The sequence below is a fragment of the Manacus candei genome, unplaced genomic scaffold (genome assembly GCF_025592945.1).
Source record: "Manacus candei isolate 608988 ecotype Guabito, Panama unplaced genomic scaffold, ASM2559294v1 h1tg000146l, whole genome shotgun sequence".
Taxonomy (NCBI): domain Eukaryota; kingdom Metazoa; phylum Chordata; class Aves; order Passeriformes; family Pipridae; genus Manacus; species Manacus candei.
This window is the reverse complement of record NW_026138194.1, coordinates 254,160-266,234: the sequence shown is the minus strand read 5'-3', so window position 1 is coordinate 266,234 and position 12,075 is coordinate 254,160. Positions and strand designations below refer to the sequence as shown.

General features: G+C 48.2%; 1 protein-coding gene across 4 annotated transcripts in view; it reads left to right on the top strand.

The window, feature by feature from the left end:
- The window catches only part of LOC127462929 (plexin-A4-like), a 221,722-nt gene that overhangs the window by 20,235 nt on the left and 189,412 nt on the right, over positions 1-12,075 (top strand). For 2 of the 4 annotated variants that reach the window (XM_051771858.1, XM_051771859.1), the window contains exon 2: positions 7,059-8,321. In XM_051771858.1, coding sequence (XP_051627818.1) covers positions 7,143-8,321 — 1,179 coding nt within the window. In that variant the 5' untranslated portion in view covers positions 7,059-7,142. Of the gene's footprint in view, positions 1-4,136; positions 4,276-6,405; positions 6,453-7,058; positions 8,322-12,075 lie in introns of those variants that run through there. The other 2 variants (XM_051771857.1, XM_051771860.1) reach the window with 2 other exon arrangements.

Below are 12,075 nucleotides of genomic sequence, written 5' to 3'. Positions count from 1 at the left end.
CCCTTTAAGTCTCACCTTTTATCCTTGCCAGTGTCTCATGCAGATCTTGAAAGTCAAATATCCAGTGATCACAAAGTCACTGTGAATATGGAGTTACTCTCTCTGCCAGGCTTTCAGGAGAAAGCTGAAATACAGTCTCTGTCTTATGAGATTTGGCTCTTTGTGGATTTATATGGTGCTAATTACAAGACTTCAGCCTGAGAGAGAGGACTTGTGTCTCACAGATCTTCCCAAGATTGCCAAGCAGGGGGAAACATCCACCCACTGGCATCCAATGCAACATAAACTGTGCTGAGCAGCCTCAGCCAACAAGAAAACAGCTGCCTGCTGACTCATGGAGAAAGCTGAGGTCAGAGACCCTTCCCTGCTGTTTTAGGACTCCTGCCTGAACCAGACCTGGAAAATTTAAAGACTTCATGTGGGGTCTCTTCAGAGACCCCAAAGCCTTGAAGGGAATGTGAGCATAAGCTTTGCTTCTGAGGAAGGAAAAGGCAATCCTAAAATGCTGTCATTGACACACAAGCTGGGGAGACCTGCTGGGATGAAACCCAGTTCATTTTCTTTTCAATATTCATCATTCCTTTAGGGGCAGTGGCTGTGTTTGTTCCTCTTTGTGCCTAGAGCTGAGCAGGGTCTCCTCACTGTGAAGTGCTGTCCTGGTTTCAGCTGGGATAGAGGCAATTTCCTTCCTGTAGCTGGTATGGTGTGTTTGGGATTTGGTATGAGAATCGTGTTAATTACACACTGATGGTTTTAGTTGTTGTTAAGTTGTGTTTATACCAACTCCAGGACTTTTCAGCTTCTCATGCCCTGCCAGGGAGAAGGCTGGAGGTGCACAGGGAGTTGGGAGAGGACACAGCCAGGACAGCTGCCCCAAACTGGCCAAAGGGATGTCCCACGCCGTTTTAACTTCTTGACCAGCTTGGAACTGCCAACCCCATGAGAGCTGCACTTCAGGGAAATACAGCAGAGAAAAGCTTTGTGCTGGGGAGAACTGTGTCCCAGGACTGTACAATGACTTTGTTGGGGGCAAGAATGAGACTTTGAGACAGAAGTCAACCTGACACTCTGGATTTTGGCAATACTTTTTCCAGTGCTTTGAAACTGTCTGATCTCATGCACACATTCCTGAAGGTACATCAACCAAGTTAGGCACTGTTGTGGCATGGTTTGGTTAAAATCAGTGGCCTTGTGTGCTCCTGCTACAATAGTTTGGTTGTCTGGGGGTTTACATTTACCCAGTTACTGTGAGAAGCAATAATTTTAATAGATTTATCCTCAGGATGCTTTCAGGAGACTGGGAAATACTGTTACCTGTGTCATGGAGGGTGTCGTTGTTGGAAGGTTGGGTCCCTTCCAACTCAGGATGTTCCATGATTCTACAGCATCCCTGTCTGCTCCAGAAAAGAGAGTTTAACTCCGGTCTCTGGATTTGTAGGTTATTTCTGTGACCTCAAAACTCCATTCTCATTTCTGTGACACTGAATATTTGTGTTCTTTCTTTCGAGTCTCTGTAGCAAATTCCTGGAGGAACTGAGAAATCATTACTAAACCTCTCTGCTCTCCCTTCCAAGCACAGAGGAGCACAGCTCTGACCTGCTTTTGCTGATAGGCAACCAAATCTGAAGTGCAGGAAGGAAAACCTTCTACATGCAGTTTTATCACATGGGGGAATCAGGAGAAAAGGAAAAAAGTCCCACTCATGGCATGTGTTAATCCCATCATTTAATACTCTTCTGGCACAGATACAGGTAACAAGGTGATGGGCAGCATCTGAGTGCTTGAGGAGAATAATCTGTGTGATGAGGGAAGGCTGTGTTGTCCTGCTGTAGCTTAATTCCCTTGCAAACAAACCACTCCTGAAATTAATCTCTTTATTTGGGACAAGCTGCAGCTTCCGCTGGGATCTGTTCATTGCAGGGAGCTCTGAAGAAAAGATGCTCTGGTGTGGGATGTCCTCAAAGGGAGACTTGCCTTCAGCTTGGACAGGTTGTGAGTTCAGGGAGAAAGGATTTAGGCCAAGTTAGAAAGGATTTAGCTCAAGTTAGAAGCTGAGCTTTGTTGGGGAAGCTGTTGACAATGTCTCCGTATGAGTTTTCTCGCCGTGTTGGCTCCCAAAGAAAAGCTTCTATCCATGGTAATCAGGGTTTATTAAAGGAAGCCATGAAAAAAAGTCTTTAGATGAGATTAAAAGGATTGTGTAGCTGCACTTGGTGCTGAATTGCTCTGTGCTGGCTCCAGCTCTGGGCGTCTGCCTCGTCAGCATCCCGGGAAATGAATGGCTGTGCCTGAGTGCAGCAAAAGTAAACAGAGGAGCGTGCTGCCTGATTAGTGCTGGGCCTCATTAACCGCCCAGCCTGTGCCACTGGAATTGTCCCTGAGTCCTGGCTGCTCTTGGCTTCCTCCAGCCAGGTGCTGCCTGGTGGAGAACTCCCTGAGTCCATCCCACCAGCCGTGGGACTCCGGGGTTGTGCCAGACCCACTGTACAGAACGACATGGTGGGTTTCCTTCCCCTCCCAGTGCTGTTTTTCAGCACTTTTTTTTTTGTGTTCTAGGTTTTGATATGTGTTTCTGCTCTAGAGCCCCTGGCTGGAGGTGGACCCGGGGTGGGATTTCTTCCATGGCTTTTTGTATCCAGGCTCTTCCATGTGACTCCTCGTGCTGCTGACATTGCAGTGTCCCTGCTGCCAATGTGTGACCGTGGCAGGGGACATGATGTGACTCTGTCTGCCAGCTTTGGTGGCAGGAGGGTTGTGTGTGTGTGTGAGTGAAATGGGGAGATGCTGTTGTCTCCCATGTTCTCTCAGTGACACGTTCCTTTCAGGACCTGTCATTGGAGTGGGATGGATTTGTTCCAGCCTCTAGTACAGGGACATGACCATGGCTTTTGTGAGATTGTCAGTCAAAAACTGAATGTCCCATTTCCCTCTTTCCCTGTACACTTCTCCCAAGACTTTCCCTTCCTCTCAGCTGACAGATCAGTCCTTTGTGTCCTCTTTACTCCTGATTTATTCTTACCTCCTTATCCATAGCTCTTCCTTCTTGACTTTGTCCCCTTGAAACCTGCTGCATTTTGAGGACATATTTATCATTCCCTAACTTTCCCATCTAATAACCAGAGTTAAAAGAAGTTAGGAAAGTTTAATCCTCTTAGGCTTTTTCACATCCAAACTTTCCTTGTCCAGGTGCTCCACCTATTTACCACGGAGTTGCATGTTTTGGAGTCTTGGAATTGTGTCCTGGAGAGCCCTGAGCAGAATCCTCTAACTCAGTGGTCTCTACCCTTTGCTAGGAATGGCCAATAACACTAAAAAAGTAACCACACTGTGGGGCAGCACCATAACTTTCTGTCCTTCAGGAGGAAAACAGTTCTTAATCCAAACTCTGGGAATTCAAGGCATCCTATGGGGAATGTGTTATTTGCGAGCCATGAAGTTGAGCCTCCAGTTCCACAGGCAAGAGAGTGGTGTGAGACCTTCTGTGGGAGCTGCCTCTGAGATCTTCCTCTGACCATGGATGGAACACTGTTGAAAGAGCTGGATTTGCTCTGTGACCTTCCCAGGGACCTTGAATGTGCTGGTGAAGAGGCTGTTGTAGCAGACAGCAGAAGGGTGATCTGATCTCACACAGGAACCCTACATGGTGGGTCATGGCATCGCTGGTGGAAAAGGCCAGTGAGCCTGGTCATTGTGGGAAGGCAGTCTGGGTTTATTTTGGAAATACCCAGCTCAGAACCTAAGCCCAGACCACACTCACTGCCTGCTGGCTGAGGCCTTTGGTTTATATGCTTTGTTTTTAGAATAGAATTACTCTCTTGTAATTTGAGCAGCCTAAGAGGCTGGGTATGTCTGTGCCACTGGACTACTTGTCTTCCCAGCTGCTGTGTTTTCTGCTATCCAGACATGGGTAATTCTCCTTAGTGCATCCTCTCAGGGGTAGTACAAAACCTGCTCTATTCTGCAAGTTAAACATCCAGGCCTCCTTGCCCCTGACCTCTGCTGTTATTTATTAATTGAGCCAAATTATAAATTATAGCCCTCAGAGGCTCAAGGGCTGACTGATGCTCCAGGACAGAGGGTGCAGGGCAAACAGCACGAGCAGATGGGAGAGGAATGTACAGAGGGAAAATCCTGCTCCTGGAGCCACTCAGATGGCTGATGGAAAATGGAAAGGCAGCCCAAGGGTTCTGCTCTCCCTGCTTTGTCCCAGAAGGCTCCTGTGTGTGCTTGGTGGCTATTGGTGCTCTCACACTGTTGATCTCCTTTTCTCTCCAGGTGAGCATCTTCCTCCATGAGTTTCAGTGTTTTTGAAGTGCCCTTGTCTGCTACTAAAGGGACTCCTCATCCAGCCTTCCTGGAGTTTCTCACTGGGGTGTCTCTAGTTTCCAGGTCGAATTTGCTCTCTTTCCCCGGAGGAATCACAGAATGGTTTGGGTTGGGAGGGACCAAGAAGGTTTTCCTTGCCATTCCCTTCCTCTAGGAGTGATAGTCTCACCTCAAAATGATTCTCACCTACTTGGGCCTTGAAGACTTCATGTCTTGGAGTGTGTCTCTTCTGATTTTGTGTTGGCTCTTTGTTTTAATGGGCAGATTTCCTCCTGTTGTTGCAGGTGCTGTTGTCCTGGTGCTGTGATGACCTTTGGGCAGAAGGCTCCTCTTGGAGAGAGGGGCTGTTCTTTACCTCTTCAGTCTCTGGGTTGTGACAGTTTCCATTGCCCTGCCCTGCAGCTGTGCTGACTCTGCAGAGCAAAATATGGCAAAACATAGCAAAATGTTGGGGTAAAAAAAATTATGGTTTTAGTACTTGAAAAGAAGAGCAAAATACAGCAAAATGTTGGGGTAAAAAAAATTATCTTTTTAGTATTTGAAAAGAATAATTTCGTCCTATATCTGTCTAGTTCCTGATCATGCCAGTGTGTTAGAAACATGGGTCATAACTCATAAGTGACAGGGGCTGGTGTTCAGGGTCGCCACGTGATGTTTCTGAACACAGGACTCAAACAGGGACAGCTTCCCTCTTCTGCTGCTCTCCCAAGGAGGGGCTCTTTTGAAAGAGGAGTGGTTGTGTGGAGGGGGAGCTCGTTCCATCCCTGCTCCATCTATCATATTAAAGGTTATTAAAAGCCTACGTGACCAGCCTGCCTGTCCCTGCAGAGCCTGCAAGGCAGTCTTGCAAACTCTGCAGTATAAGCTTGATTTTATTAAATATTTGCTTGACCAGAAAGGCAGAGCAGAACAGGGTAAACATGCCTAAAGTAAATGTGGGATGACCTTTGTCCATCATCCATCCAATGCCTGCGGCTGCTGTGGCTGGGAGGGCAGTGGGAGGTGAAGGTGATCATGCGACAGCTTTGAAATTCTGGCTGCTGTGAGAATTTTGAAATATTCGGGGTGGCATAAAAGTGGTGGCTGCTCTACGAGCCCAGACTTACCCTTTCCACTATCAGATCTAATCAGCCTACAGGTCAAAAGAATGGGGGATTTATTCTCTCTTGTTATTTCTTGAAGGAAATTTTTCAGTCCCGCTGGCGTTAGCAGAGCTGCATAGATTTGAAAAAGCTGCAAATCCAGACCTGTGTCACATCTTCCTCCCTGCTGGGATCTGCAAACAGTGATTTTTTCCTTACCTCCTGCTTGTGCCAGCCTGGCTGTCATCACTCCTGGTTTCAGCAAAGTTATTCTGTGACAGAGGTGATGGGACGCTGGCCTGCAGGAGCAGGGCTGGGGTTTGCCTTGTGCTCTTTTTGAGATCAAGGACAGCTTTGTGAAATTCTGATGTGGATGTTAAAGTGGGATGGAGGGAGGAGAAATTTGTGTCCTCAGCCTGGCCACCAGTGGTCAGCACTCGCTGAGGAGCTTGGCTTGTGACATCTGAGGTGGTAGGACTCCATCTGCCACGTGTTCTGTGGGGCCATTAAAAGCCAAAGCTGTTCTTGGTGCAGAAGCAACTAAAAAAGTGAAGGGAAAGGGAGCAGATGGATGTGTTGAGCAGGAAGATGTGTTTCCATGGGGTGTGGTGATGTGCTCAACAAATTACAGAGGCTGTTTGAACCCCATACTGCTCTCACACCCTGGTTAAAACTTGGGAAATTTTAAGAGACTGAGTGGTGCAAGGAATCAATCATGCTGCTCTTTGGAAAATCACCAGGCTGGTCCTTGGGTCATTAGTTTTCTTACTTCATGGCCCTTTAGACTTTATTACCGCTAATAGGTAGGCAACCCCTTTCTCCTCAGTCACCTGAGATTCCCAGGGGAGCTGTATCTCTCTTCGGGATGATGTTTTCTTGGCTGTGAAGTGAGTGGAGAGTGGTCTCGTGGTGAGAACCCAGGGGAGGGAGGAGACCCAGAGCTCAGCCTGCTCTGTGCTTGGCCACCTGCCCTTCGTAGATGTGGCTGTGACAGCTGGCACAGCACAGCTCCTGTGTCTGTACTCCAGGCTGGACCAGCACGAGGTAGCTTTGATCTGGAAGCCCCAGAGATCCTGTTCAAACAGGACCATTCCGGACTGAGGTCTCCCTGGAAGGATGTTAATGTCAGACCAGGGCTGACTTCTTCCTGGCAAACTCCAAGGGCTGCAGAAGAGCTCAGCATCCATCTGGACCTGTCCCTGCAGGCAGGGCCCTGACCTTCTCTAGGCTTCAGTCCTTCATCCAGAAGAGCAGGATAATAATCCTTCTCCAGCTCTGGTGTCTCAGACAGCAAATACACAGTTGGGTTGACATTGGCAGTGCAAACAGCAACGCTGGTTGATGTTCCCACCATGAGCCTTCTGCACCTCTCTGGCTTCCAGGGAATATTTGTGCTGCACCGTGGGGCACGTGTGTGAGTGATGGAGAGGAAAAGGGTGCTGATTTATGACTCTGCTGTGTGATTTCTGCTCTTTCTACCAGCATCTTTTCTTTCAGGAGGGCTCCCTTTGTGTTGGTTTTAAGTAGAGAGCTCAGAAAGGGAGGATTAGCAATTAAATAAGCTCTGATGATGGCATGGTCGTGAAGGGGGGAGGAGGAAGGAATACTCCATAGTAATGTACTTTTGTTTTCTTTTTGCTTTCCTTGTAGGACACAATCTGCCAGGGAATTGGTGTTTTGAAGAATTTTACTGCTTTTAATCCTGTTCCCTTGGGAATACAAACCTCTCTAATCATGTCACCGGCCATGTGGAAGTGGACTTGCCTGGTTTCTCACCTCCTGCTGTCCACCACAGTGTCACCTCTTGCCAGACAGCAGCCACCCCATCCAAAGAGGCCCTTCATCACTTTTACAGGAGAACAAGCAGAGGGAAACTTCAACCACTTGGTGGTGGACGAAAGAACTGGGCACATTTACTTGGGGGCCGTCAACAGGATCTACAAACTCTCCAGTGACCTCAAGGTCCTGGTGACCCACGAGACTGGTCCTGATGACGACAATCCCAAGTGTTATCCGCCCAGGATAGTCCAAACCTGCAACGAACCCTTGACACCCACCAACAACATAAACAAAATGCTCCTCATAGACTACAAGGAGAATCGGTTGATAGCCTGTGGGAGTCTGTACCAGGGCATCTGCAAGCTGCTGAGGCTGGATGACCTCTTCAAGCTCGGGGAGCCCTTCCACAAGAAGGAGCATTATCTCTCTGGGGTGAATGAGAGTGGCTCTGTTTTTGGAGTCATTGTTTCTTACAGCAACATGGATGACAAGCTGTTCATCGCCACCGCCGTGGACGGGAAACCGGAGTATTTCCCCACTATTTCCAGCAGGAAGCTCACCAAGAACTCCGAGGCGGATGGGATGTTTGCATATGTCTTTCATGATGAGTTTGTGGCCTCTATGATCAAGATCCCCTCAGACACCTTTACCATCATCCCTGACTTCGATATCTACTACATTTATGGCTTCAGCAGTGGGAACTTTGTCTACTTCCTGACTCTGCAGCCTGAGATGATCTCTCCACCTGGCTCCACCACGAAGGAGCAGGTTTATACCTCCAAGCTGGTCCGGCTTTGTAAGGAGGACACAGCCTTTAACTCCTATGTGGAGGTGCCCATTGGCTGTGAGAAGAACGGGGTGGAATACAGATTGCTCCAGGCAGCCTACTTGTCTAAGGCTGGAGCCATCTTAGCCAGGTCTTTGGAGGTTGGCCCTGAGGATGATATCCTCTTCACAGTCTTCTCCAAGGGGCAGAAAAGGAAGATGAAGTCCTTGGATGAGTCTGCTCTTTGCATCTTTGTCCTGAAAAAGATCAACGACCGCATCAAGGACAGACTGCAGTCCTGCTACAGGGGAGAGGGGACGTTAGATTTGGCCTGGCTCAAAGTCAAGGACATTCCCTGTAGCAGTGCGGTAAGTGAAGCCCCTGAGCACCCAAACTTTACCTCCTTGTGTGCTCACAGGTCTTGTCTTCAGATAACCATGTTTCTCAGCCATTAAAACAGGGACCAAGGAACTGGGGCTGCCTCGTCCCAGTCCCGGCTCTGCCTCCAGCTCACCACACCACCTAATTTAACCAGTTCATACCTCAGTTTGCCCATGGACAAGCTAATGAAGGTATCAACAATCGTGCTGTGTTTGCTCATGAGCTAAACCAAGGGGCCTTGAAAACTTCAGGAGGAATTTGCCTGTTGGAATTACTTCACTGTGCAAATCATAGGGGTGAAATAATTTTGACCCAAAGCACGGTTTTGGCTCAAACCTAAACCGAAACAGGACCTAGAGAGTGTCAACGGCTTCTACCGTCTTCTGTGTGCACTGGTGTAGTTTTATTTCCCTGGGCTGGAGTTGGAGCAGGATTTATTCAGGGAGCTTTGTGAAGCCAGGGCTTCATTTCTCCCAGGGCTGAGGAGCACTGGTCATTAACCATCAAAGCCCCTCTCCTTCCGGTCTCCAGCCAGCTCCGCATCGCCTTTGCTCTGAAAAATTAAGGCCTGGCTGCAGATCAAGGATTAAATACTGCAAGATTTAAGGGCAGGATTGGGGAAGAGGCTGGTTGAGCTGACCTACAAACGGTCTGAGGAAATTGTCTTGGTTTATTCTGTGGGTTCACTCGAGTGTCGTGGCAGGAATGTGCCTCAGCCCCTCCAGCCTGAGGCTGGCTTTGATAGCAGGCACAGGCATGGGCGTTAGGGCTGGAAGAGCTGCCTCTCCAGGCTTTGATTCCCAGTCTTAATTAGCTCTTTCAAGTGAGAGGCAAGTTCAAGTCTGAGAAAAGGGAATATGAGGAACACCAGAGCGCTTTCCTGCCCCGTAATCTCAAGGCAGGCAGGGCTCGGGATGTGGGGTTGCTCCAGCTCTCCTTTGTGCTCAAGCCTCCTTTGCTGGGGGATTCCTGATGCTGTTCCTTGGCAGGATGAGGACAGATCAAGAGGAATGCAGGTGGGAATTTCATTGCAGGGAGACTGATCCTGCCTTACTCTGCCTTAATTCCCCTTTACGCCAGTGCCCTCAGAGTCCTTGCTTGACCTTGCAGTTCATTCTCCCACACTGAATCTGTGGAGGGACAAGTCCTTCATTTTAGTTGGGATCTCCTGCCTGGACCCATAAAGCTCCCAGTGGAGTGTTGCACAGGGAGAAAGGCTGTGCCCAAATCTGGCTTTGATTTTTTTTTGTTTAGCTGCAAGGCCTCTGCACATTCAAAGAGCTGCCTTTAGATTTAAGCTGGGAGCTTCCCACTGGAGTTTCTTTCCTGGGCTGCTAAGCCTCTCCATGCATTTGCATATCTGCTCTGCTTGTGCTCCATACTAACGTTTGCAGTATTGGACCTCTCAAATTAGGAGGTTTGAAACCTCTCAGTCCTGGCTTCTGTGGCTTTAGACAGGAGCAAAAAGGCCACCAGCATTCTTGTGTCCCTTGGGGTGAGTCCCAAACCAAGAAGACTGATGTCTCAGACTGAACTTGGAGGGACCAGACTGCAGAAGTAGGAGAGAGGACAAGGAGCCAAGGGCTGGGTGACACAGTGGGGAAAAAAAATATTAGAGCATATTTGGGAGAGTATTTCTTCCCTGTGAATCAGAGATGCTAATGCTAAGCTGGAAAAGAACCTGGAGATCCTTGAATTAAAAGAAGGGAGTCTGAAGAGTGTAACTAAGTAGGCTGTCCTCTCCTTAAATGAGCCTACTTAGAGCTGCTGGCAAGCCCTGCCTGAGATCAGCTGTGCTGCCCCAGGGAAGAGGTATTAGTGACTTGGCTGCTGCAAGGGGTTGCAGAGTCCAGCAGCTAAGCTTGGAAAATATTTGATGGTTGGTGAAGTATTTTGGAGCCTGGATATGTGTCTGTGAGGGCCCTGTTTCCTTCGCTGATGTCCTCTTGCCAGCCAGCCCCCAGCGCTGCTGCTCTGCCTCTCAGCACATGTGTTTGGAGCAGCTCTAAAACCAATTACAAAGCCATCAGTGAGACTTTTCCCTGGTTTTGTGTGGATGTCAAATGTTTCCCTGCTGGTGCAAACAGAGGCTTAACCTTCCTGAGATCCAGGCTGGGCTGAACTTCAGCTTTGCTGCCCTACCTTCAGCAGCTGAAATCCTGCATGTGAACGGGTACAGCTGATGTGCCTGCCACTGAGCATTTTAAATTAAGAGAGGAGAGATTTGGATTAGATTTTAGGAAGAAATTCTTTACACAGAGGCTAGTGAGGCCCTGGCACAGGTTGCCCAGGGAGGCAATGGCTGCTCCATCCCTGGAAGTTCAAGGTTGGACAGGGCTTGGAGCAACTTGGGATAGGGGAAAGTGTCCCTGCCCATGCCAAGGGGTGGTATGAGATGAGCTTTAAGGTCCCTTCCAACTCAAACCATTCTATTATTTTGTGATTCTTTATGGTATTAACTGCAGGGTTATGGAGCTGGATTCACTGCATTATCCTGACCTCTTGGTGCCTGGTCAGGTCTGGTTTTTAGTAACAAACCTTCTTCCAATTTTTCTAATATTTCTGATAGAGCAATAACTGACTCAAAGGGGATCCACATTTTATGATTCTTCTGCTCCTGCCTTGAGGTAATGCTTGCTCAGGGCCACTTCAGAGCAAGAGAAATCTCTTGGAGACCATTCCCAGCACAGCTCTCCTAACCTGCAATATGCACACAGATAATTACAGGGATGTGGGAGAACAGTGCTCTTGGCCCTGCTGGTAGTAGAGTCTGTACCTTCTCTGGTCAGGCAGTTTGGTTGCAGCTGGATCTGGAAGATTTGAGGTCGGGCAGGACCTTGGTAAGCTGAGCTGGACAAACTGTGTCTCATGGTCAACATGCAGTGGGAGGCTTTGGGTCCCCAGATGCCCTGCAAGTCTGGATGTCCTGGAAACTTGCCCTGGCCTGGTTTGCAAACACAATATGAGGGCAAAGACTGAGACACAACTGTGTAATGAGCCTGTTATTCCCCTGTGCCAAGTTCCTGTGCGTGTTGCAGATGTTGGTAGTGTGATAGAAGCATTTGCAGAATGGGAAAAGCAAATATCCAGAGATGAATGGAGAATCCTCAATGTTCATTCCTCTCCTATCCCTGTGTTACAGCTGTCCTCCCTGTAATCTTCAGCACAGATCGGGAAAAAATGATAGATTTTTATGTCTGGGCAGTTGATTTGCAAATTGGTGATGTTCACTCAGGTGATAAATGGTTTCAGGTAATATCTCTCTGCAAATGCAGGATAATAGCTAATATTTAAAGAGTACACTTGACCCCAAACGCTTAAAAATTCATATAATCAGAGAAAAATGAGGCTGGGAAAAAAAGGATTCTTATGAGGTCATCTGATTTGCCCTTCTGCCCTACTTAAAACATTCCTGACAGATGTTTGTCTCACCTGTTCTTAACCTCCGACGACAGAGGTTCCTCTCTCTCCCTGTGCTGTGAGGAAGCTTTCCCTCATGTCAAATCCAAATCTCCTCTCTGGATACTGAAGCCATTCCTGCTTATACAGTCAGAGGGCACCTTCAAAGCCTTTCACACATGAGGCTCTTGTTATACAGTCATGGAAAAGGAACCACTGCAGTGTGGTTGGTGCACGAAAATGTGTGGAGCAGTGGGGACATGCAGGGTGTTGGAAGAAGGAAGGGCTGTTCTCAAGGGGAAAAAATGGGCTTCTCAAAGCAGGAAGCAAACTTCATGTTGG